We start from the raw sequence: 25,935 nt of genomic DNA on the forward strand, positions 1-25,935 counted from the left end.
GTAATCAACACTTAGCTCACAACCGGGAAGGTAATCAAAGTAGGAGGTGCTACCCATTATTAGTTAGATCATCTTTGATACTCCTAATTTCCTACAGATATGTCTTTTTACAGAAAAATAAATGAGAAGTGATCATTGTTGAAGAAGTATTAAAATCTCACGTATATTATGAACATGGGATTATATGTCAAACATTTTTAAAGTCCTGATGGGATAGTAAAGTATACTTATAAATTAGGAGATCATCTTGGATAGTCTTTAAAATGTAATCTTTGGTCTCTAGTCAAGAGAATAATGGAGTCTTAGGAGTGATACGAAAATTAAATTTAATTAAAGACAAACATCACATACTTCCACCTTCCCCAAAATGGTCACTTCATCTTAATTAACCTAAATGGAAACTATTATGACTTAAGCCTTCATTCTGTGATATGCGTGTTTGGGCAAGTTTAGGCAAACAGCAAAGATTGAGAACTCCTACCACCAAACCTATAGCACTTTGAAAATGCAAAAGCCTACTTGATTCTCCAATCTGGCAATTCAATATGAGCTGCCAAAATTTCCTCCAATTAGTCCTTCCACTCCTGATAATCGAGGTTCCTTGGGGTATATAACCTTGGGGTCATTATGGTTTTCCCTTGACAGCTGTCCAGGATACAGGAGTTCTCTCTCATGATTCTCTCAGTTAGCTTGGGCAACTCTGGTATCAGAGCCATGGAAGTTCAACATCGTCGTCACCAGCTCTGGAAGATCAAAGTCGTGTTTCCACCCCCAGTCTTTCCGAGCATTGCTGTCATCAAAATTCATCGGCCAACTATCCGCTAGGAAAAGACATGGAACAGAAACTTAAGTTACTCAGACTCTAGATTTGCAAAAAGGTCTAGAACATTTTATATGAAGGTCTCCTGTACAAGGTACACCAAGGAAATTCACTCTTTGAAATTCTTCCTTTGAGCAGACCAGAGTGGCCATCATGTGCATTCACAGTCACCTTCTCTTAACATGCCTCCTGTACACTGTGAATTGTGACACACTATGAAAATGTGACACGAAGTTGTAAGGTAGGAATCTTATACTCAAACAGTGCTCAAGGGCCACAGTGGCAGAGTCCCAGCATTGGAAACCCCAGGGATATTTTCTTACGCTGTCTGCTTGTTTTACGTCTAAACTATAAAATGGCAAAATGCTGATAAGCTGTTTATTTGGAACAGAACTATTCCACCTCCTTTAGGTAGGATTTCCCCAAACTGCAGCAACTGTTGGCTCAACAGCAGCTCCTTCTACAGAAAGTGTCAGGCCCTCCTTATCCGCCACACTTTGTGTCCTCAGGGGACTCTCAGCCCAGACTGAAGCTTAACTTTGGTTGTCATGGGGTTTGCAACAATGTACCAACCTATGGCCTGTCGAACAGAATCCACATTGTACGTGATCTGGAATTCTGGTATGTGCTTGAGAAGCTCCTGGGCCAGGTCCTCAGGGGTAAAACTCATGGCATTGACATTGTAGGTCCTCATGGACAGGGACTCTGCCGGGGCCTCCATGACTTCCAGGGTGGCCCTGAGGCAGTCATCAATATACATCATTGGGAGCCGCGTGCTGGATTTCAGGTTGCACTCAAATTTGCCATTCTTTACAGCATCGTGGAAGATCTGGACTGCATAGTCTGAAAGAGAATCCTGTCTGTGGGTCTTCTTAAAACAGTGAATGAACCTCTTGCATTAGGGCAGTGGTTCTCAGAAGCCTTAGTCTCAGAACTTCTGTATGCTCTTTTTTAAAAAAAAAAAAAAAAAAAAATTTTAACGTTTATTTATTTTTGAGAGAGAGAGAGAGAGAGAGAGTGCAAGCAGGGGAGGGGCAGAGAGACAGGGAGACACAGAATGTGAAGCAGGCTCCAGGCTCCAAGCTGTTAGCACAGAGCCTGACAGGGGGCTCAAACCCCTGGACTGCGAGATCATGACCTGAGCTGAAGTCGGAGGCTCAACCGACTGAGCCACCCAGGTGCCCCTGAGCATCCAACTCTTAAAAATGTTTTTTTAATGTTTGTATTTATTTTTGAGACAGAGAGAGACACAGCATGAGCAGGGGAGGGGCAGAGAGCGAGAGCGAGAGCGAGAACGAGAGACACAGAATCCGAAGCAGGGTCCAGGCTCTGAGCGGTCAGCACAGACCCCGATGCGGGGCTTGAACCCACAGACCACGAGATCATGGCCTGAGCCAAAGTTGGACGCTTAACCGACTGAGCCACCCAGGTGCCCCAGAACTTCTTTATGCTCTTAAACAACACTGAGGACCCCCCTCCAGGAGGTCTTATTAGTGGGAGTTACATCAGTACCTACCGCACCAGAAATTAACTGAGAATTAAAAAAAATATTACTACATTTTAAAATGACAATAAACCCATCATATGTTCATATATATATGATATTTTATATGAAGAATATATTTTCCAAACAAAAGAAAATTTAGTGAAAAAAATGGCATGTTTTACTCATTTGACAATCTCTCCGCTGCTTGGTTTAGAAGGAGACAGCCGGGGTCTGCGGCCTGCTTGTGCGTCCAGGCCACTGGGCCACCACACATCACCCAGCCTTTTAAAAAAGTCCTCCGTGCCCTCATAGAAGGGAGTGAAAAAAGGGCAAACAACATCTTAGTACTGAGATGAAAACAGTTTTGACCTCTGAGACCCCCTGAAAAACACCAAAGATCCCGAGGGATTCCTAGGAGAGGCACTGTATTAAGGCAAAAGCTTTTTCAAAAGTAACCCAAACCAAAATCTCCTTTAAAATCCCTCAGATTTTGTCAAGATTTATCTTTTATATTGTATCTAAGGACCCCTCATATAGGGGTTACTGAATATAATGCATGCTTGAGTCCAAATTAATTATAATACTTAAGCTCCTTTTAAAATGCATCTACTGGGGCGCCTGGGTGGCTCAGTCAGTGAAGCGGCCGACTTCGGCTCGGGTCATCATCTCGCGGTCCCTGAGTTCGAGCCCCGCGTCGGGCTCTGTGCTGACAGCTCGGAGCCTGGAACCTGTTTCGGATTCTGTGTCTCCCTCTCTCTGACCCTCCCCTGTTCATGCTGTCTCTGTCTCAAAAATAAATATAAATGTTAAAAAAATAATAACAAATTAAAAATAAATAAATAAATAAATAAAATAAAATGCATCTACTCCTGAAACCAATATTGCACTGTATGCAAACATTTTTTAAAAATCATAAAAAATAAAATAAAATATGCAATGTATACAGTCCATTTTCTGCATTAAGAAACAAAGCTCTTGGGGCGACTGGGTGGCTCAGTCAGTTAAGCATCCAACTTCGGCTCAGGTCATGATCTCAAGGTCTGTGAGTTCGAGCCCCACATCAAGCTCTGAGTTGTCAGTACTATTTCAGATTCTGTGTCTCCCTCTCTCTCTGCCCCTCTCGTGCTCACACTGTCTATCAAAAATAAATAAACGTTAAAAAAAATTAAAAAATGGAAAAAAAAAAAAACACCCCAACCCTCTCTGCATGAAGAAACAAAGGGCTGCATTTAAAAAAAAAAAAAAAAAAAAAAAAAAAAAAGGAGGCTATTTCCTGTTTGGTGTCTTCCTACATTGCGGGTGACAAATATGTCCTCACACCCGATCTGATTCCAGCACTGTGGGTGGCCAATCCTGAGCTGGATTTGCAGCACCAGCATGAGCTGCCCTTAACAAGTTCAAGTCAAGAGGATTCCCTGAGCTTCTCAGATGCACCTCCCAGAGGGGATGTGGGACATCTGTGAGCACACAGCTAAAAGACGGCCAGTCCCTCACCTCTTCACAGCACTAAGAAAGCCCTTCTCACATGGGACAGAAACAGAAAACAACACTTACCAGTTGTTCCTCCACCAGGCTGGGAGTCCGCGGAGATGATTCCAGGGTATCTCAGGCATCGGAAATCTAACCCATACCGGTAATGATAATACTAGAGAAAAGAGAAAAACTACTTTAAAACCAGTCTTTTCAATCAGATAGAGCAAAGAAAACAAACAAACAAACAAACAAACAGAAAAACGCTTTTTTTTGGTGAAAGATCTTTCCATGCAGTTCTATTAAAATATTCCTTAAGGAAAGGAGACTGTAGGATTTCTAAGAGTCACTCATTTTTCTTTAATAAATAATCCTGAGGTTTTTGTCTTCAAAAAATCATCACTCTGGTGACATATTAACACGGTAAATAATAAATCAGCCCACACTAGGGACTTCTGACTTTGTTTGGAAGCAAGTCACTGCTCATTGTCCTGAACAATTCTCCATGGGCATGTTCCTTCAATGCAGCACTGGAAAGTGCAGGGGGTGGGGGGGCAGGGGGAGAGGAGAGCAATAACTGATATATCAGCTAAAGGAGCAAACACCAATTGACATTTGCTGTAGAGTTATAAAGACAACGATTATTTAAAAAACTAAAACCCGGGGCACCTGGGTGGCTCAGTCGGTTGAGCGACCGACTTCAGCTCAGGTCATGATCTCACGGCCTGTGAGTTCGAGCCGGGCGTCGGGCTCTGGGCTGATGGCTCAGAGCCTGGAGCCTGCTTCTGATTCTGTGTCTCCCTCTCTCTCTGCCCCTCCCCCGTTCATGCTCTGTCTCTCTCTGTCCCAAAAATAAATAAACGTTAAAAAAAAAAAAAAAAAAAAGATTCTCTCTCTCTTCCTCTACCCCTCTTCCCGGCTCATTGCTTAAAAAAAAAAATAAAAAAAAAATAAAATAATAAAAAATAAAAAATAAAAAACTAAAACCCAAAGTCATTTGACGTTCTCTAGAACACAAAGTTTTAAAATCACCTCCAGTAACTGCCAGTACCGGGAGCTTTTTGAAAGACTGGACCAGCACACAGAAGAGAGGCAGCAGTGGAGAAGAGAGTGCCATTTGAGAGGCCTCTAGGAAGGGCTGAGTGTTATCATGTGGCCAAGGGCTGAGGAGTTCTTCTGGAGCTATCAGGACCCGCCACTTGGCAAACACAATCAGTTTAGGAGCACTTCTGGGGGTTGGGAAGGGGCGGGGGCAGGGAAAAGTCACCCCAAGGATGAATCAGCAAGTGTTCGAGGCAAAAACGAACAGAAAAGGCAACACGGAGTTATCTTGCCAAGCAATGCTTACTTCTCCCATGAGCTCCGCATGGACCTTGGACACCCCGTAGATAGTCCTGGGCCTCTGAATACAGATATCGGGAGTTGGATTCCGGGGAGAAGTAGGTCCAAAAGCTCCGATTGTGCTAGGCACAAACAATCGCAAATTGTGCTCTGCTGCAACATCCAGGACGTTATGCAATCCTGAAACGAACAGACATGGTCACAGTCTGAAAAGTCTCTTCCCGGTGAACTGAAAACACTGGCAAACAGATCATTTGGGGCAAGAAACTTACCAGTGATATTTACAGCTCTGGCCAAGGACACGTTTGCTTCTCCAATGGCACTGAGCAAAGCGCTATAATGAAACAACCAGGTAATGCGGTTGTTTACCACGATCTCCCGAAGATTCTTGTAATCCAGAATGTCAGAATAAATAAATGGGCCTACGAGGAACACAGCAAGACCACAGATGCGCAAGTTTGGGGTTTAAAAAGCTACGTGAACTTTCTCTCCCTCTCCTGTTGACTTGTGAATTCCAGTAGGGTCAACTTGGTAACTAAACCACTTGGACAATATGCAGCATTTTTCTTATGAAAAGAGTAACAAACCCCAACCACCCCACAGGTACTAATAGCTAATGCTTACACAAGACCTACGCTTGCCAGGCACCGTCCTACGGGCTTTCTCTCTCTCTAGCTCTCCTACAGTTTTTCAGGGAGATACCTTTTACTGAGGAGGAAACTGAGGCACAGAGAAGTAAGAACTAGTCAGGATGAAACAGACAGCAAGTGGAAGAACTGGGGTCACAACCAGGCAGCTGGTTCCAGAGTTGGTGCCGTTAATACTACCCGACATGCGCACAGTGATTTCACTCTGTTGAAAAGTTACCTATTTTGAAAGGAATATAAAAGTGGAGTTTTGAAAGAATATACAGCTCGGTAGAGAAGAAACATAAGCAGGAGTTCATCATACCCGGTCAGGCTGGAGGAAGAGCCAGTTTGGTTCAGTGGCAACTTCCCCCACTGCCCCCAGGGGCCACATGATAACACTCAACCCCTTCCTAGAGGCCCCTCGAATGGCACCCTCTCCTCCATTGCTGCCTCTCTTCTGTGTACTGGTCTAGTCTTTCAGGCTCCCAGTACTGGCAGTTGGTGGAAATAATTTTCAAACTTGGTGTTATGGTAAGTACCGGTAAGCCACATGCTGACGTGGAGCCACCAAGGACTCGCAGACGTTATAAAAAGGTTTCCAAGGTAGGAGAAAACTTGAGTAGAGGAGTCTGGAGGCCTTGTGTGTATGCCCAGTAATTTAAGAGCAAGCCTATGCAGAAATAGATTAATTTCGATTAATTTCTATAAATTTTTAAAGCTCCCTTTCCTCATTAGAGCACTTGATTTTTGTTTATTTTCCCTCTGAGCCAAGAAGTTAACTAAGCACTCAAAAAGGCAGGAATCAAAGTTTGTATTCCAAAAATACTATCCCAGATAACACCCAAAATATTATTCCAAAACTTTACTTCATGTTCAGAACTCTCCTGTTCTTGTAACACTTGAGCAAACAACAGCATCACTGCAGACATTTCCCAGAACTACTAGGGACAAATGTATGAGATTTTTATTCTATTTTATTTTATTTATTTATTCATTTATTATTTTAATGTTTATTTTTGAGAGAGAGAGAGAGAGAGAGAGGGAGACAGAGAGAGAGAGACATAGAGCATGAGCAGGGGAGGGACAGAGAGAGAGGGAGACCAGAATCTGAAGCAGGCTCCAGGCTCTGAGCTGTCAGCACAGTCCCACGTGGACCTTGGACACCTCATAGATGATCTCAGGTGAGATCATGACCAGAGCCAAAGTTGGATGCTTAACTGACTGAGCCACCCAGGCATCCACAACATAGGAGATTTTTAACAGTGACACAACTCTGCCTCAAAAGTGCTTTCTTCCTTTCTTTTCTTTTTTTTTTTTTTAAAGTAGGCTTTACTGCCAGCATGGAGCCCAACACGGTGCTTGAACTCACAACCCTGAGATCAAGACCTGAGCTGAGCTTGAGAGTTGGACACTTAACCAACTGAGCCACTCAGGTGCCCCAATAATGCCTTTCTTTTCATCACAAGCCTGGTTATGAGCTGTTGTACACAGTGATTCCATGAACTGCTTCTCTAACTGCAATCTGAAAATCAAGAGATAAAACAAAAGCAAGACATATTGATCTCTTACCACAATGGAAGATGTGATCAGGTGGTTTCCTTATGTCGGACAAAATCACATTGTCCTTCCCAAACCGTTTCCTGAAGGACAAAATCAAAACACATGAGTAGGTACATCTAGGATATAACTGGTCCGATGAAAACACTCTTTCAAACAGGGAAAAGGACCAGCGTGGGAGAGGATGAGCCATGGACCTGTTACAAGTGTATGATGTTAAGAGGCAAAATAAAACGTATTCTAAACGGCCAGTTAGCTGGGACACCTTTAAAATGGTAAGGGGCAAGAAGGAAGAGAAAAATTAAATAATAAAATGGCACTGAAGGCAAGCTGTACATACTGAAGAATTCAGATTTTCAATCTTAGCTTTTTGGGCTCTTACCTCAAAAAGTTAGCAAGCCCCACTCCAAGCTGGCCAAGACCCCCTAGATGAAGAAGAAAAAAGTGGACCTTTAATCCAAATCTAACCGATTCAATTATTCCCAGAACACAATGACACACGACGACTATATGACAATCTCAGCTAATTAGGGAAAGTGCTAGTCTGACCTGACAGAACTAAATTACCTCCTCCAAGCTAAGACAGAGATCAATGCAGGTAACATTAGTTTCAGAGACAAAAGAAAGCAAGGGTGAAGGAAGAGAAAAATCACAAGAAAGCCGGACAACCTCCTAGCTCCCTGGGCCAGGAATTGCCTCTCATTATTTGATGGGCTCTGATGCTTGTGTGCGACAGGTGCCGAGACATTCAAATATAAGGGTTTGAGGTCAGCCTCCAGTGGGATTATCCAGAAGCCCATCCTCCAGCAGAACTGGGCTGACAGGAGAGGGGAAAAAGGGGACAAACTAGGAAGTCATCTGAAAAAGAGGCAAACATCTGAATCGACAAGGAGCTATGAAGAAAATTAAAAATGCATCTTAGAGCTTCCTGATTAGAGGCTTAAAAATGCCACTGACGGGGGCGCCTGGGTGGCTTAGTCCGTTGAGCGTTGGACTCTTGATCTTGGCTCGGGTAATGATCTCACGGTTTGTGACTTCAAGCCCTGTGTTGGGTTCTGTGCTGACAGCACAAAGCCTGCTTGGGATTCTCTCTCTCTCTCTCTCTCTCTCTCTCTGTCCCTCCTCTGCTTGTGGACATGCTTGCTCACTCTCAAAAGTAAATAAACATTGAAAACAAAATATGCCATTGACAGAAGTGGGAGAGATTGGGGCTATGGGTACATTTGGTGGAATGTAACTGCAAATTCCATCTGAGAGAAATAAACGAGGTGGAGAGATACAGAAAGTGGGGTTTCCTGTAAGCACTTGTTACCGTGGGACTAGAACCAAGCCCACTAACATCACCACTGGGTTCTAGAAGATGCTCTGTTGGTGGAGGCAGGAAGGAGTAAACCAGAGAAGCAGGTAAACCAGGGAGGACAGTGCAGAGGGGAACTGACTACACCTGAAGTCAGTCTCCAGCAGGAGAAGAGGCAGCGGCAGTGACAGAAACACACACACACAGTGTGAAGAAGGTAGGAAGCCAAGGGAAGACAACCTGGCAGGAAGGAGGAAATAAAGCGTGCCCGTCAAATCAGAGGTGGGCTTGGGGGGGCTGGAAGGATGCGGAGCGCCCTGTGAAGCCCAGAGTGAGGAGCGTACATCAGGGGCTGGGTGTACACGAGGCCAGGAGCACAGGGTGTGAGTCCGGCGGCGAGATCAACAACGTTGTGCGATGTTGGCAACGGGTTCCTCAGGCCCTGACCTGCCTTCTCTGCTGCCCACACACAAACACGCAGCAGCTGCTTGGGACAGGTGACACCAGGTTCAGGTTGAGGGGTTTGGCCAAGAAAAGCTGTGCCTGATGCATAGTCCATGCCCCAGTCCCTGCATATGACCTATCTGTGAGCCCTTGCCCCCCAGGCCATCCCAGCAGACAAGGACACCGGAGCTCCACAGCAGCTTCTTGGCCCCCAGGTCCCTCTATCCTCCCTTCAGACCATAAAAAATTACAACAAGGAGGGGCACCTGGGTGGCTCAGTTGGTTAAGCATCGGACTCTTGATTTCGGCTCAGGTCATGATCTCGCGGTTCGTGAGATTGAGTCCCCCATTGCGCACTTCGCTGATAGTAAGTACGTAGCCTGCTTGAGATTCTCTCTCCCTCTTTCTCTGCCCCTCCCCTGCTCATGCTCTCCCCACCCCCCTTTCTCTCAAAATAAACAAACAAACATTAAAAAAAAAAAAAGATTGTGACAAGAAAATGAAGCACCGGAAACCGTGACAAAATAAGGATTTGGGGCTTGCAAGATTCTGGAGGAAGCCAATAGCGGAACAGGTAGTTTCTGATGAATATGTTAGCTGGTGACCTGGCAGCCCTTCCAAACACAAAGTCACACAGAGACAGCACAGAAAAGAAAATAAGAATCAAGTTTCAAATGTGGAAAAAAGAAACAAAAAACAAGAACAAAAAACACCCCAACCTGTAATTAAGACGCGTGGCTGGTCTGTTCCAGAGAAAGAAGAAGAGTAGAAGTTGGCATCTGCTGGAATTTGCCGAGGGGAGGTGCCCAGAAACCGGGCCATCGGGGCAGAGGTCCAGCAGCCACAGGCTGGTCTCCCTGGCATCTGGCCCACAACCTGCCGCAGCATCCTGGCGACCGGCATCGCTCTTCAAATACCCTGCAATAATAAAGGAGCAGAGCTCACTACACAATCTTCTATTCTCCCAACGCGTCCAGACTCAAGCTCTTTAACTGAAATGAACACTAAGATTGTCAGCTCATGACCCAAAAACTGTTTGGCGTTGTGAACTGAACTAAAGAGGCTACCGAGTGCGAAGCCGGTCAAGAGCCTGCCATGAGCCGTGCTCTGTGAAAAGGGCATCAAACACTGTAGGCAAACAAAAGCCGGGCAGAGATTTAGAACTGAAATCGCACAATGCGGACATCAATGGCATCTAAAGGTCACAGCGGAGGTGACCATATATACAGCCAGAAACACCAAGTCAGTGGATTCCAGTGAAGCCTTCAAATCTTTACAACTGTTACCAGTCTGCCCACGCACCATCACAAGGCACAAACAGGTCCCAGGTTTCATAAGCCAGTGCCCTGTAGATCTTGTGCTAACACTCAGATGTTACCTTGAGAATGAACCAAACTAGAAAAGCAGATGGTTAAGATAAAAAGGCCCTTGGCGATATTTAATAAGCTGTAACTACTTTGTTTACTGCCATCTCCTTAGAAAGGATCATTTAGAAAAGTCATTTTTGGGGCACGTGGGTGGTTCAGTCGGTTAAGCATCTGACTCTTCTCTCAGCTCGGGTCATGATCTCATGGTTCGTGAGTTCCGGCCCTGCGTCGGGCTCTACACGGACAGTGCTGAGCCTGCTTGGGATTCTCAGTCTCTCTCTCAAAAACAGATGAATAAACAACAACAACAACAACAAAAAAGCCATCTTCTCCTTTCCTTCCAGATCACGTACATTTTATTTTAGTCTCCCTCCTCTTCCTCACCAGTTTTATTGCTTACTGACCATGAAATCAGTTCTGGCCTTAGGAGGCCAAGATGGTCCAATCATACATGGCTTGAGACCAGATCCGCATGCAGGGCTTCCATTTTCCTGATTCCATGCCCTACACCCAGACAAGCATGTCACAAGAGTAAATCAGAGCTACCCCGCTTGCTCTGCTGGTTCCGACCAGAAATCTAAAGTCAGGCCTACCGCACTCTGCACACGGCCCTGTGGCTTCCACAGTAAGCTTTCCAACAGAGCTGGGAGATAAAGCTTCAGAGCCAATCCTGCTGGCCTGCCCCTTTACAAAGAGCTGACCAGATCTCCACCACCTTCTGTTTTGCATCATACAAGGAGAAAAGGTAGATGCCAGTTTTAGATCTGACCTTGGCCAGCTACCACGCTCCGCTCAGCGCCTTGAGGCAGGAACAGTAACACAGCCCTTAAAGCACGGGGACCCTTAGTCCCAGCCAACTTTGCCAAACAAGCAGAGGAGAGCCTTCTGCTGGAGCCTCTCTAGCTTGCAGTGGGGGTGGTCAAGACTGGACAAAAGGCCCCCCCTCCTCTGGACTGCATTACAGGAAAGGCCCAAGCATCTCAGAAAGACCTTTGGAGAAATCATCCTTTTAGTCATGGTTGTCACCCGACACCAGGTAAGAACAGTTTTCTTCTTCTTCTTTTTTTTTTTTTTTTTTTGCGGGGCCGGGTTGGGAAGCAGAGTGGAGTAAATTGTAATTTTTTTAAAATTGGAAACCAAACACACAACTTGGAATGGATTCGAGGCAAACTGTGCCATAGCACTTTAAGTGGCTACACAAAATTTAAAAAGCAAGTGGGGTGCCTGTGTGGCTGAGTGGGTTAAACATCTCTTGATTTCTGCTCAGGTCATGATCCCAGTGTCACAGGATGGAGCCTCGCGTTTGACTCCAGGCTGAGTGTGGAGCCTGCTTAAGGTTCTCCCCCGCCTCCTCTCACTCATTAAAAAAAAACAAAAAAACAAAAACAAAACGCTCTTCAAAAAGTAAGGAGCTATCAAAAAAATGTTTCTAGTATGGGACCAGTAGTGCAAGAAACAGCGTGTGAATACCTGGATAATACACCCATTTTGCAATAGTGCAACGCTCAAGTACATATTGCTGACTGTCCATACTCCACACTGAGTCTTGGCTCCTCACTTCTACAACATGCTGACATTTCCTAAAGAAAACTACTTAAAAAAAGGCATAACCCAGATCTTTCCTCCTTTGACCCACTCCATCTCAGTTTAGGTGTTCAGAAGGGCCCAGATTAATCCAGAGGCAGCTGCATGCCACATGTGACTAGATCAGTTTTCTCAAGGTTTCAGGACCATGACAGTAAGATAAGGGAAGGAAACACGGTGGAATGAAGTCCTAATTGCTATACATGCATATTGTTGGACAGCAGGGGGAAACCTTTTACAGACAAGTTACCAAAAAAAGGCAAATAACTTGGAACACATTGTGCAGTATCTGCACGTTGCTGTCACCGCGTGTACGAACTCTTCATAGTTGGACTGAATATCTGCTTCCCTGATCGTTTTATCAGCCTACCATCTGCTCACTTTTCCACCAAATTTGTCATCACATGGCCAAGCCCCGCACTCACACAGCCATTGCCATCCTTAACAAACACGCGGACTGCTTCTCCAATTTCTTCTTCACTGTGCCTTTCATTTTTTTTTTTTTTTTTGCCATCACTGTCAGAAATTCCAGGAGGTCAAGTGTGTCCTTATCATCAGCATCCACTTCGCTGATCGTGTCCTGTAACTCTGCTTCTGGGAGATTCTGCCCGAGAGACCCGGTTACAGTTCCCAATGCTTCTGTTGTTATGGTTCCATCACCATCCTTGCCAAATGGTGGAAAAGCTTCTTGGGATTCTGCCGTCTGCTCCTTGGTGCTGCATGCTGGTCTCTGAGATGCCACCACCCAGCATGCCCCACTCGGACCCAGATCTCTGACGCTTAAAGCTGCTTTTTTCAGCAAGTGGCAAGGGGATGGCAAGGAAGCCAAGAAGCAGAAAGATTTGGCAGAACATTTAAATATTAAAGACAATTCTCCATTCCCCATAGCAAATAATGGATGGCTAGTTGAAAACAGTGGGTTTGTTTCTTTTTTTTAATGTTTATTTTTGAGAGAGAGAGAGAGAAAGAGACCCAAGTGGGGGAGAGGCAGAGAGGGAGGGATACAAAGAATCCAAAGCAGACTCCAGGCTCTGAGCCGTCAGCACAAAGCCTAACACGGGGCTCAAACTCACGAACCGCGAGATCATGACCTGAGCCAAAGTTGGACGCTTAACCAACTGAGCCACCCAGGCGCCTCTAGTTTTTTTTCTTTTAAGGTTAAAGAAGGGGTGTCTGGGTGGCTCAGCTGGTTAAGCATCCAACTTCGGCTCAGGTCATGAGCCTTCGGTTCATAAGTCAGAGCCATGGGCGGGGCTCTCTGCTGTCAGCTCTGAGCCAGCATCAGTTCCTGTCCCCCATTCTCTCTGCCCCTCCCCCCCCCCTCAAAAATAACCCTTAAAGAAATGAAAATAAAGGTTAAAGAGACTGAAGTCAGGGAAAAAGCAAACCTTGAAGATACAAAAGACTTGCGACTCCATTCATCTCTTTCCCCACAAGGAGAAAGCATGAAGGAGGCTCACATTCTTAAACGAATATAAAGCATCTTAGGTTAAAAACGTGGACAATTCATAACGGAGTTGGTTCTTCTTATCTCACTACTACTAACAGCTAACATTTGAAATTCGCACTCCCACTATATGCCACGGGCCAGGGAGTCAACCAGTTAGTTCTTAAACACCAAGCCGCAGTACTGTCACCATCATGGGACCGCTCTAACCATGCATGGGCACTGAAAACAAAACTGCCAACCATCTATATCATGTCACGTTTCCAAGATTATCACCTCGCTACTTACGGCCAAGTTCAATTTCATAGTCTTAAGGCAGCAATTCTCAGGTTTTCTGGTCTCAGGACCCCTTTACATTCTTAAAAATTGAAGACGAAAAAGAGCTTTTGTTTATGTGGGTTACAACGGACGTTTGTTGTGTTAGAAAGCAAAATCGAGAAACGTTTACCATAAAATTCACTTAAAACCAGTAAACAGATACACATATTTCTATGAAAATAACCACATTTTTTAAAAAACCTAGTGAGAAGAGTGCCGCTGTTTACATTTTGTACATCTTTGTTGTTTGGCCTAATGGAAAACAGCTGGATTCTCACACATGCTTCTGCACCCCATCTGTGACTTAAACTGAAGTATGTATAAAAAACTCCAGCACACGGCAAAAGAATGGGGAAAGGGAGCAGTGTTTTAAAAGCCTTTTCAGGGGTGTCTGGGTGGCTCAGTCAGTTGAGCATCAGACTCTTGATTTTGGCTCAGGTCATGAGAGTATAGTGAGTTCAAGCCCCACGTTGGGCTCTGAGCTGGCAGTGCAGGGCCTGCCTGGGATTCTCTCCCTCTCTCTGCCTCTCCCGACTCGGTGCTGTCTCTCTCTCTCAAAATAAATAAATAAAACTTAAAAAACTAAAATAAATAAAAGCCTTTTCAGAGAATTCTGGATAGTCATCTTTGCTATCCCAAACTCAACACATGGTAGTTTCTTAAAGGTTACCTGCAAAGTAGAATCTGAAGCCATTATCAATGCACCCCATTACATTAAAACCCACTGGTCTATCTAGTGCTTTGAATGGATCCTTTACCCCTGAATGATTTTGTAATCTCATATACTGGTTCAGCAAGTTAAGCAGGGCTTCCAAATGTTAACACACTTCACTATACAATATCAACAAGTCCCACTGATCTCATCAGAAAACTTCTAAATACTGGGAAGCTATCAAGCTCACAGTGGTGGATATAAGTTACTTGGCAATAAATACCATTAGCTGTTTTCTTGAATTGACAAGCTCACTTGGTTCATTTTTTTAGAAAATGTATTCCAGGGGCGCCTGGGTGGCTCAGTTGATTAAGGGCCCATCTTCGGCTCAGGTCATGATCTCACGGTTTGTGAGTTCAAGCCTCGCATTGGGCTCGCTGCTGTCATTGGGGAGCCCACTTCGGATCCTCTGTCCCCCTCTCTCTGCCCTCCTCCCCCGCTTGCACGCACACACTTTTTTTCTTTTCTTAATGTTTATTTTTGGGAGAGAGAAAGAAAATGTATTCCAACCATCCAAGTATGAATAGCCCTAGATTTTCAGTTATTCATTGAAACAAAAATAATTTTCCATGAAAAACAAAGGGGGGGGTGGGGAGGGAGGGCAGTTCACCTCACAATTCAATCATTCAGGTGCTTTACCTCAAGTAAGCCGTCCCACCTCGACATAGAACAGGTGCATCCACTTACCACATGGCATCCTAAAAAGATAGGTCCTCCAGGGTCAAGATTTAATAAAGCTTCACATTTTTACTATTATATTTTACTATTATATAAAGGGCATTCTTAAGTAAATCTGGCAAATTTTTCTTTTCTTTTCTATTTTTTTATTGAAAGCCCACGAAGAAGACCATCTACTGGTCGTTTGATGCCACGGCCTCGATTCCTGTAAAGGCACCCAGTGGTTTTAGTCACCACTGTTTTTGCCCCAGCAGTGCAAATTCAATCCAGTCGTCCCCAGATAAAGCCTGAAATTTAAAAGTGTTATTCCACGCTGAATACTTTGGCAGCACTTGTATTTGCTGCCAAGCACTTCCTGAAGAGATGCTCGCTGGTGAGCGGTTTGGTGCTGATACCAAAGGGATACAAACTAAATGACAAATCTAGCCAAGGCTGCTAGTTCTTCCATTGATTTGTAAGGTAAAATTCACTTCTGTTAAGATACTAACGTGGTCTTCATGTGTGCAGCGAAAGTTTTAATTTGACAACCTTCTGTATTATTAGAAAGTGACAGTGCTAATGATTCCTTTCAATGCTTTTTCATCCCAACAAGGCTTTATTGTGTTTCTCCAGCCACCGCAATTGGATAACCTAGCCTGCCCGAAGCTTCAATAGCTTTTTTGTTGCTAGTTTGGAAAGCTGTGACAAATCATTTCTGGCTTTTAAAGAGCTCATCATAGCTACATTTAAGCCATTCAATTCATTTTTTTCTTTAGAGGACTCTGCATGGTTGATCTCAGAATAATGCTACTGGTACCATATTATTCAAAAAAGGTTCTGCTGCATAAGACATATAATGTAAATTTCTAACATATGTAAAACTGACACAATCTGTCACATTTTTACGTCTTTTTTAGTTCTGTCTACTTCTCTGGAGTAAATTCCTCCCTTCCATTATTCAGACAATTTTGATAGATCATTTCATTTCCCCCCCAACCCCAGCTTTTATAGACATGAATGGTACATTTTTGAGTAGAAAAAAATCAAGTTTTCTAATATCTTCCTGTTTAGCCAACAATCTATCCTTATATATAAAAATATATATAAATATCCTTTATTTTAGAATAATTTTATATCATTTAAAAATTTAGAAAAGTTTTCAAATCAAGACTACAAAGCATACTTACTTTTTGTGGGTTTTTTTTTCCATATATGCAAAACTCAGAGATTTCAAAGTAATGACTTAATAAAAGAAAACGAGGTCACAGAGGTGATAGTAGGTATAACTGGATAGCTAGTAAGCATGGAGTAGAAGTACTAAAAATAAACTGAGTTTATCTCTGAAAACACATATTTATACTCCAGGCCTACTTACCCTTAGAAAGTTCTAGAAACATGAGATTCTAGAAGACACAAGCACACATTTCATTAGCCATCAGAGGAAAGGCTCATCACAAGTCATGGAAACTCCCACTGTATGCTTGTCAGAGAAAGAATGAAAATGGTGAATAACATCTCAGTCTTATTTTTAAAACAGTTTGACCTCATAGACCCTAAAATCTGTCTCATACTTTGAGGAGAGCTGCTCTAAAGTAAAATTTGCCTTGCCAACCTAGTTATTAAATGTATAAAGGGAAACCATCAAAGATTCTCTGTCCCTCTTTAAAGATCAGATTATAGTCTGTAGACTCGCTCCCAAGCACCTTGTTTACTTTAACTGCAAAGGGATGAAAAAGAAAAAGGTCAACAACAGACTCCTCCCCAGAAATAATGAAGTGCCTCCCGAACCCAGGCCTCTCCAGGGTGGTTACTATACCACTTTCCCATCTCCTGGCATGTACCCTATCTGCATGAACCACAGAACTCTAAGACAGCAGTGACATCAGGAAGAGAGTGGGGGTGATACAGATAAAGACTCAGAGCTCAAGTGGCTTTGGTCATTGTACAGATATGGCAGGGCTAGTTAAGGAATTAAGGAGAATAATACTGAGGTCTCTAATTTGTGCTACAATAAGAATGGGCTCCCTGGAGAAGCAGATCAGGTGAGAAGACAAGGAGTTTGGATTTGGACATGTTGGTTTTCGGTGCCAGGAGACAATATGGCTGTCTCTCTCATAAAGTTGTGAGTGCTTATGAGCAGTTCCTAGGAGTACCTGATGTATGTCAGTACTCACCAAATACCGTGTGGAATAGATAGACCGAAAGGAGAAAACAGGAAATATCAAGGGTTTGTCTACACCACACAAAAAGTACAGAATGCCCCTGTTCTCTGAAAAAAATTACTTCAGTTTCTCAGGGGAAAAACTTACTTCACTTGTGATTGCTCTGAAGATAGATAATTCTGTTTCAGGAATATTAAAAGAAACTCTAAATTGAAACACTTCAGTCCAACAAAATAGGCCTTTTCCTTGAGGGTACACCATCAATTTCCCTTCATGTGTTTGTTGCCTTGTGATCTTCGATTCTAGCCCTAATCATTCTTAGCCATGGAGATAGTAACTAAGAACTATTAAGTCATATCTCCAGCACTAACGCATGAAGGTAAAAGTATCCAGCCACTGACAGATGAATGGATAGACAAAATGTGGTATATACACACAACAGTATATTATTCAGCCTTGAAAAAGGAGATCGTGCCACATGCCACAACATGGATAAACCCCCAGGACATGGCAAATGGATGAGTCAGTCACAAAAGGCCAAATACAGTATGACTCCACTCTTACGAGTTCTACAAGGTATCTAAAGTAATGAAAATCACAGAAAAAGGAAGTAGAAAGGTAGTTGCCAAGGAGTGGGGGATAACAGGGAAGGAATATCAGTGTTTAATTAATTGACATATGCTTTCAGTTTTCTGAGATGAAAAAAGTTCTACAGATCTGTTGCACAGTAACATGGATATACTTAATACCACTGAATTGTATATTTAAAAATGGTTAACGTGGTAAATTTTACATTATGCAATTGCAACCACAATTTAAAATAAAATTTAAATTCATTTTTTAAAAAAATGTTTATAAATAAGTTGAGAGGGAGCACTGTGTGCAAGCGGGGGAGGGGTAGAGAGAGAATCCCAAACAGGGTCTGGGAGCCTGAAACGGAGCTGGAGCTCACCAACCCTGAGATCATGACCTGAGCTGAAAGTAAGAGTCCAGCGCTTAACCAACTGAGCCACCCAGGCACCCCTAAATGCACTTTTAGAAAAAGTTTCCAGCACCAACAAATGGTCTGCACAGACATATATTGCTGAGGAGCTAGAAAATTTGCCCAGTAGAGATCAATGCTGTCTCCAGAGACCTAACAGTTCAGTTGGTGCCTACCAACTCCAGTCTCACCCAAACTCCCAAGCCCTTTTCCCCACTTAACTCCCCAATTTGTTCTCTTCCCTCTGCTGAAACCTCTTTTGTTCTACCGGCTTCATCTTTTCTCCCAGTCTCAGGTGTCTCCAGAACCCACCGGTTGCTCCCAACCTTCATTCCCTACTCCTCAAAGTGGGGCTTCCTAACCCTGCAATCCGGGAAACGGCTTTCAAGGAAGATGTGCCCTAGCCTAGTGGACGATTACTTTCTTTGCTCCAGTAAACTGCTGACCACGCCCACCTTCATTTCTCCCTCTTAGCCTGTTTTAAGGACCAATAACACTTATAAAACACATGCAAGGCAATCTCTCCTTTCAATCTTCCGGTTGACTAAATAATACTAAATGTGTACTCTTAACAGTACCGACCCAAAGAAAAACCAGGCACCTCATAACTACTGACCATTGATCAAACACCTGCTTTCCTGAACTCTTACTGAACCCTCACGGTAACCCTGAAGCTGACATCTTTTCTCCGTTTGGCAGGATGAATTGACCTGTCCAAGGTCAGGCAAACACTAATCAACAAGAAGGGGTAGGAAACCAGATTCGTTGAGTCTCAAACGCTCCTTCCCACCACCCCTACTCTTCTCCTACAAGAAAAGAGATGCGATCAGGTACCCAAGAAGACGACAAAGAGGAACATCCCCGTGGTCGCGCAGAAGGTACCCTCCACATGCCCCCCAAAACCCCCTCCAATGCGGTTCCTCTGCGCCCCTCCCCAGGAGGTGACCCGAGCAGCCTAAGGGGTTCAGGACACCGCCAACTCTCTTGCTGTGAGAGCCTGCCTACACGCCTTTGCCAAACTTCAAGTTTCCTCAGTTTTAGAAAGGGGAAAATGATGGGACCACCACACTAGATTACTGAGAGGATTTAATGGAGCAATCTAGTTAGAGCACTTAGCCACACTGCTAAACGCAAAGACTCCATCAACGAGCTGGTAAAATCTGGACTTACTGTGGGGATGAGCAGAAAGCCAGAAATGGTCTAGAAAAAAATGCCATAGTTTTAAAAAGCATGAGATACAGAGGGTCTCAGAGGGCAGTCCGGCTCTGTAGAGCGGGTGTCCTCCTCCCATGCACACTTGCCGGGGAGAGGGGACCCAAGAAGACGCTGGGGGTGAGCCGCACACGGGTCTCCCGACCTCAGCCTGGCTCCCGGGGAAAAAGGGTGTGGGGTCCCATCCTCCCTGGGAGTTGACCGGGTAAACCGGTTTTACGAGAACAGCCGCGCCTATCTCTACTCCTTGGTGGAGGTTGCCCTTGCAAAGTGGAAGGGGTCGGGGGTCGCGTCCGGTCGACCGAGCGGCTCCCAGTCCACCCCCGCCCCCGCGCCCCCGGCCCCGGGCTCCCGGCTCCCAGCTCCGCGGCGACGGCTGGAGACCCGCGCTCACGGCCGGGTCACATCGATCGGAGTCCCAACGGGAGCCGGGGAAGGCGGGGGGCGGTGGTGTATCTGCTCCTGGGTACAGCCGCCGGGGTAGCGTCCGGCCACCTCCGCACTGACCTTCCGAAGGAGCCTCCCAGAGATGCTGAGCTGCGAGAGCCCACGCTGCAGCAGCACGTGGCCCGAGATCCTAGCGCCGCGAGCGGAAACCCGAGCGCCTTTATCCTCTCTGCGCCCGAACCCGCCCCTCCGCTCACCAATCCCTTTCTTCAGCCCGCGCCCGGGCGGCGGCTCCAGGTCAGCAAGGGGCCGGGGTGCGGGAGGGGTGTGTGCGGAGGGAGGGCTCCCGTTGCCTTGGCAACCCTTCCCCGCCAGTATAGGCCTCCGCCTCCGACCGACCCGGTGGAGAATTAAGCCACTGCGAGGGACGCGCGCGGTGTACCGGGCTTCGGCGGTGCCAGCCTGCCAGGCTTCACGGGGCACCCTCAGGGTGCCGGCAGCTCTGCGAGGGCGTCCCACTACACGGAAATCGGCCCCGCCGTACGCCTGAGAACCGGCTCGGGCTGCTGTTGAGCGGCTCCGCAGGGAACCTGGGGATGAAGGCGGGACGCCGAAGAGGAAGCTGGAAGGATTGGCTCAGGAAATACCCCGGGACCCGGAGACAGGAGACCTGGTATGGGAAGACCCTGAGCGAGTCATTTCATCTTGGTTTCCCACATGGGAAACATCAATGTCAAAGTAGATGGCCCCCAAGGCCACGGACCAGCAGAGTCAGCATCACCTGGGAACTTGTTAGACACGAAAATCCGGGGCCCCATCCCAGACCTGCAGAGTCCTGATCTCTGGGGGCGGGGTCCCGCCAGCTGTGTTTTAACAAGTCCTCCAGGTGATGCTCATGCGCGCTAAAGTTGGAGAAGCGCTGGTCTCAGGCCCCAGTTCTCAGACTTCGCTGCCTGTTAGAATCACCTGGGAGTTTTTGACTCTCCCAATAACCAGACGGTACTCTGAATCAAATGAATAAGAATCTCGTTTGTGGGGTTGGGGGAGGAGGAGCCCAGGCTTAAGTATTTTTTAAAAGCTCCTCAAGAGATTCCAATGTGCAGTCAAAGCTGAGACAAAGCAGTGCCCATCCCCCCACCCGGATCTACTGAATCACTGTCTGCGTTTTAAAAGATCCCCAAGCGATTCTCACGCACATCAGGATTTTGGAAAGCAGCTCTAAGGAAGGTCTCCTCCAACATTAAGAATCTATGACCTCATGAAATAGGTCTAATTTGGTTTTACAGACACTTAGAATGCTCCATTCAACATTTTCTCATATGACATAATCCTCATTATGTCTTTCTCTGTTGCACTTGAACTCTAAAATCTTAATTACAGGCTTTTTAACCTCTCAGGAGACTTCAGAGATTATGAAGTGCACCATACCCCCTTCACAGTGGAAAAGGCAAAGACCCTTCCAGAAGGTAAAGACATTTGCTCAAGGCCAAGGGACTAGAATGCTGCCCCAGGCACTGGGTCCTTTCTAATACATCGTATCATATCACGAGGTTTTGTTTTGTTTTGTTTTTGTTGTTTGGTTTTGTTTGTTTGTTTTCCTCAAACCTTGTGATGGCATCAGAGATCCGGAGCTTGCTTTGAGTGGGGTTGGAGGTGGGGAAGTTGCTGAGTGGAGCAACCCACTGACTTTGCTGCTGATCGGGATCCGGGATGGGGTAGGGGAGAGAGAGGCGTGGCTTAAGCCTTTGTTTCCGAGGACCAGGGCAAGGAGGAGGGTGGATTTACAAGGGACTGGAAGCTGGGTGGTTTCTGGCTACCTACCATCAATTTCCTCTCTTTCTCACGGAAACAGTCTGGTAGTAACATCATCAGCCCTCTTCCTCTTCCAGCCAAGAGAGAGGCACTTCCAGTGGATTTGAATCCTGGTTGGAGTGGTTAGAGAGGCTGAAAACAGCAGAACCGGTCCCCAGCAACCGAGGTCCCCTCCAAGAAGGTCAGTCCTGCCTGGGGGCCACTGCCTGGGGGCTTCCAGACTCCCAGACACCTTTCCAGGCTAATTCTCCAGCTTTGCCAAGTCTGTCTTCCTCATATCCTTTGGATTAAGTCATCAGAGCAGGTTTCTGTTACTCTAATTTAGATTCTGATAATATTCAGACTTTCCCTCCATTTTCAGGGTTGAGGTTTTCATTCTCAGATCACAAACCCAAATAATAAAAAATAATATAAATATCCTCTAGTCTATATTGATATAAACACTGAGTAAATAAATGAAGTAGAAGAGACAACTCTTTCTTACAGAAGAATTCCAACAAATAAATGTAGAAGAAATGAGGGATATAGACATTCCCTGTAAGAACACCACAGCAATAGTTGCTGCAGGGAGCAAATTCTCCCTTCCTCTACATTTTGTTCTATTCAGGCTCTCAAAGGATTGGATGATACCAACTCACACTGAGTAGGGCAGTCTACTAAACACACTTATTCAAATGCTGATCTCATCCGGATACATCCTCACAGACACCCAGAAATAATATTTAATCATGGCACCAGGGGCACCTGGGTGGCTCAGTCGGTTAAGCGTTTGACTTTGGCTCAGGTTATGATCTCGCGGTCCGTGAGTTCAAGCCCCACGTCGGTCTCTGTGTTGACAGCTCAGAGCCTGGAGCCTGCTTCAGATTATGTGTCTCCCTCTCTCTGTCCCTCCCCTGCTCATGCTCTCTCTGTCAAAAGTAAAGATTGGAAAAAAATTTTTTTTAATTTAAGAAATTAAAAAACAAACAAATAAACAAAAAAATCATGGCACCATATGGCCCCATCAAGTTAACATATAACACTAACCATCATATAGTCTCCATAGTTTTGCCTGTTCCAGAATGTTGTTAGCTGAATCATACACTATGTAGCCTTTTCACATTGGCTTCTTTTACATAGTAATATGCATTTAAAGTTTCCTCCGTGTCTTGTCATAATTCTGAATAATATTCATTGCTTTTTTTTAGCACTGAAAAATACTCCAGTATCTGGACATACTACAGTTTAACCATTCACCGCTCCCTTGTAATCTTGGTTGCTTACAAGGAATCTTGGTTGCTTCCAAGCTTTCTCAATTGTGAAGAAAACAGCAGTAAATATCCATGTGCAGGTTTTTGTGTGGACGTAAGTTTTCAACTCCTTTGGGTAAACACCCAGGAGAACAACTGCAGGATTGTTTGGTAAGAGTATGTTTAGTTTTGTGAGAAAACTCCCAAACTGTCTTCCAAAGTGGCTGTACCATTTTGCATTCCTACCAGCTAATAATAAAAGTGCTTGATACATCTTCACCAGCATTTGGTGTTGCTTTTATTTTTTTAATTATTTTTTTTTTACACTTATTTATTTTTGAGAGACAGAGCGTGAGTGGGGGAGGGGCAGAGAGAGAGGGAGACACAGAATCCAAAGCAGGCTCCAGGCTCCCAGCTCCCAGCTGTCAGCACAGAGCCCCTCGAACCCACAAACCGCGAGATCATGACCTGAGCCACCCAGGTGCCCCTGGTGTTGTTTTTTTTTTTACTTTTTTTTTTTAACATGTATTTATTTTTGAGACAGAGAGAGCATGAACAGCGGGGGGTCAGAGAAAGAGGGAGACACAGAATCTGAGACAGGGTCCAGGCTCTGAGCTGTCAGCACAGAACCTGACACGGGGCTCGAACCCACGGACCGCGAGATCATGACCTTAGCCGAAGTCGGACGCTTAACCGACTGAGCCACCCAGGCGCCCCTCTGGTGTTGTTTTAGATATTCACTGTACATGTGTGGTGGTATCTTGTTTTAATTTGCAAATCCCTATTGACATGATTTTAAGCATCTTTCCATATACTTGCTTGGCATCAATCTTCTTTGGTGTGATATATGTACAGATCTCTTGTTCGCTTTTAACTGGTTGTACATTTTCTTATTTTTGGATTTTAAAAGTTTTAAAAAATACTTTTTGAATAACTGTCCATTATCAGATAGGTCTTTTGCAAATAACTCCTCCTTCTCTGTGGTTTGTCTTCTCATTCTCTTAGCAATGTCTTTTGCAGAATAGAAGTTTTTGTTTTAATGAGTCCAGTTTACCAATTGTTTCTTTCATGAATTATGCCATTGGTGTTGTAACTAAAAAGTAATCACCATATTTAAGGTCATCTAAGTTTCCTCCTATGTAGGATTTTTATAGTTTTGTTGTTTACATTTAGGTCTATAAACCATTTTGAGTTAATTTTTATGAAAGGTGTAAGGTCTGTGTCTATATTATATATTATATATATTTATGTGTGTGTGTGTGTGTGTATATATATATATATATATATATATATATATATGGCATATGGATGTCCAGCTGTTTCAACACAATTTATTGAAGACTCTTCTCTATTGTGTTACCTTTGTACTTCTATGAAAGATCTATTGCCTATATTTGTATAACTTTCTGGGGTCTCTATTCTGTTCCATTGATTTATTTGTCTATTCATTCTATACTGTCTTGGTTACTGTAGCTTTATAGTAAATCTTGAAGTTGGGTAGCATCAGTCTCCTGATTCTGGCCTTCTCCTTTACTATTACGTTGACTATTCTGCTTCATATAAACTTTAGAATCATTTTGTCAATAACCACATTTTTTTTCCTTGGGATTGCATTGAATCTATAGACCATTTTGTGAAGAACTGACATGCTGCCAGTATTGAATTTTCCTATCATTAACATGGAAACTATCTAGTTCTGTGATTTCTTTCATCAGATCTTATAGTTTTCCTCATTGAGATCTTGTACAGATTTTGTAAATATTTCATTTTGGGGGAGGTGTGAATGTAAATGGTATTGTTTTAAATTTCATATTCCACTTGTTCATTGCTGGTATATAGGAAAATTATTGACTTTTGTATATTAACCTTGTATCCTGAAACCTTGCTATAATCACTTATAAGCTCCATTTTTTTGTCAATGCTTCCTGATTTTCTACATAGATTATTATGTCAGCTGCAAAAACAGTTTTATATCATCCTTTTCTATATGTATACCTTTAATTTCATTTTCTGTCTTAGTGAGTTAGCTAGGACTTCCAATCTAATGTTGAAAAGCCGTGGTGAGAGGGGACACTTTTGCTTTGTTCCTGATGTTAGTGGGAAAGTTTCTGGGTTTTTTTGTCTGTTTTTTACCAATAAGTATGACATTTGCTGTAGGCTTTTTGTAGATGTTCTTTATAAAGCTGAGGAAGAACTTTCAGTTTTTATAATGAATTGGAATTGCTTTTGGTCAAATACTTTTTCTGAATCCATTAATAGGATCATGTGATTTTTATTGTTTTTCTGTGATGTGATGAATTACATTAGTTAATTTTTGAATGCTGAACCAAACTTGCATACCCAGGGGATCATGGTGTTTTTCAAATTTATCCTTCTATTACCTTCCTTTTATTGTAAATTTTAATCTATTTACATTTAAAATAATTAATGATAAAAAAGAATTTACTTCTGCCATTTTGCTATTTGTTTTCTGTATGTTTTATAGCTTTTTTGTACCTCATTTCCTCCATCATTACTATCTTTTGTGTTTATTATTTGTAGTGACTTTAGATTTTCTTCTCATTTCCTCCTCTGTAGATACTGTTTTTGTGGTTACTATGAGCCTCATATATAGCAACCTAAAGTTTTAACACTCTAATTTGAATTGACATCAACTTAACTGTAAGAGCTTACAAAAACTCTGCTCTTATGTAGTTCTGTCTCTCACTCTTTGTTATTGATATCACAAATTACATCATTATACATTGTGTGCTGAATAACATAGATTTATAATTATTTTTTTATGTCTTTGTCTTTCAAATTCTGTAGAAAATTAAAGTGGAGATACAAACCAAAATTACAGTAAGATTGCTTTTTATATTTGTCCACTATTTTACATGTGCTGGAGATATTTATTTCTTCTTATGGGTTTCGTTATCAACTGGTGTTGTTTCACCTTACCTTGAATGACTTCCATTAGTAGTTTTTGTAGACTAGGTCTAGTGGTAACAAGCTCCCTGAGCTTTTGTTAATCTGGGAATAT

At 43.8% G+C, this 25,935-nt stretch overlaps 1 protein-coding gene, 1 long non-coding RNA gene and 1 pseudogene across 2 annotated transcripts; 1 reads left to right on the top strand and 2 right to left on the bottom strand.

Annotated features, from left to right (window-relative positions):
• Positions 1–307: 307 nt before the first annotated feature.
• LOC125923235 (L-threonine 3-dehydrogenase, mitochondrial) lies at positions 308–20,087 on the bottom strand. Its single transcript, XM_049631377.1, has 9 exons — positions 19,993–20,087; positions 9,764–9,962; positions 7,686–7,728; positions 7,316–7,386; positions 5,390–5,539; positions 5,125–5,297; positions 3,861–3,951; positions 1,394–1,663; positions 308–821 (listed from the first exon to the last, which is right to left on the bottom strand). The coding sequence occupies exons 2-9, from the start codon at positions 9,945–9,947 to the stop codon at positions 682–684; spliced, it is 1,122 nt and encodes a 373-aa protein (XP_049487334.1). The 5' UTR covers positions 9,948–9,962; positions 19,993–20,087; the 3' UTR covers positions 308–681.
• On the bottom strand, positions 10,657–12,960 carry LOC125923236 (calmodulin-A-like; annotated as a pseudogene).
• A 137-nt stretch (positions 20,088–20,224) lies between the features above and the next one.
• Positions 20,225–23,192, top strand: LOC125923238 (uncharacterized). Its single transcript, XR_007457959.1, has 4 exons — positions 20,225–20,545; positions 21,253–21,338; positions 21,762–21,865; positions 22,872–23,192. It is a non-coding gene; the product is annotated as an uncharacterized LOC125923238 (long non-coding RNA).
• The last annotated feature ends 2,743 nt before the right edge of the window (positions 23,193–25,935 follow it).

The sequence above is a fragment of the Panthera uncia genome, chromosome B1, assembly GCF_023721935.1.
Source record: "Panthera uncia isolate 11264 chromosome B1, Puncia_PCG_1.0, whole genome shotgun sequence".
Classification (NCBI taxonomy): Eukaryota; Metazoa; Chordata; class Mammalia; order Carnivora; family Felidae; genus Panthera; species Panthera uncia.

Excerpts from the sequence above, each read along its gene's own strand:
- LOC125923235 (XM_049631377.1), bottom strand. The coding sequence starts at position 9,947 with ATGCCGGTCGCCAGGATGCTGCGGCAGGTTGTGGGCCAGATGCCAGGG. Across the intron at positions 5,298-5,389 it reads CAGAGCTGTAAATATCACTG|GATTGCATAACGTCCTGGAT; the intron begins GTAAGTTTCTTG and ends TGTTCGTTTCAG. Across the intron at positions 3,952-5,124 it reads ATGCGGAGCTCATGGGAGAA|TATTATCATTACCGGTATGG; the intron begins GTAAGCATTGCT and ends TCTTTTCTCTAG.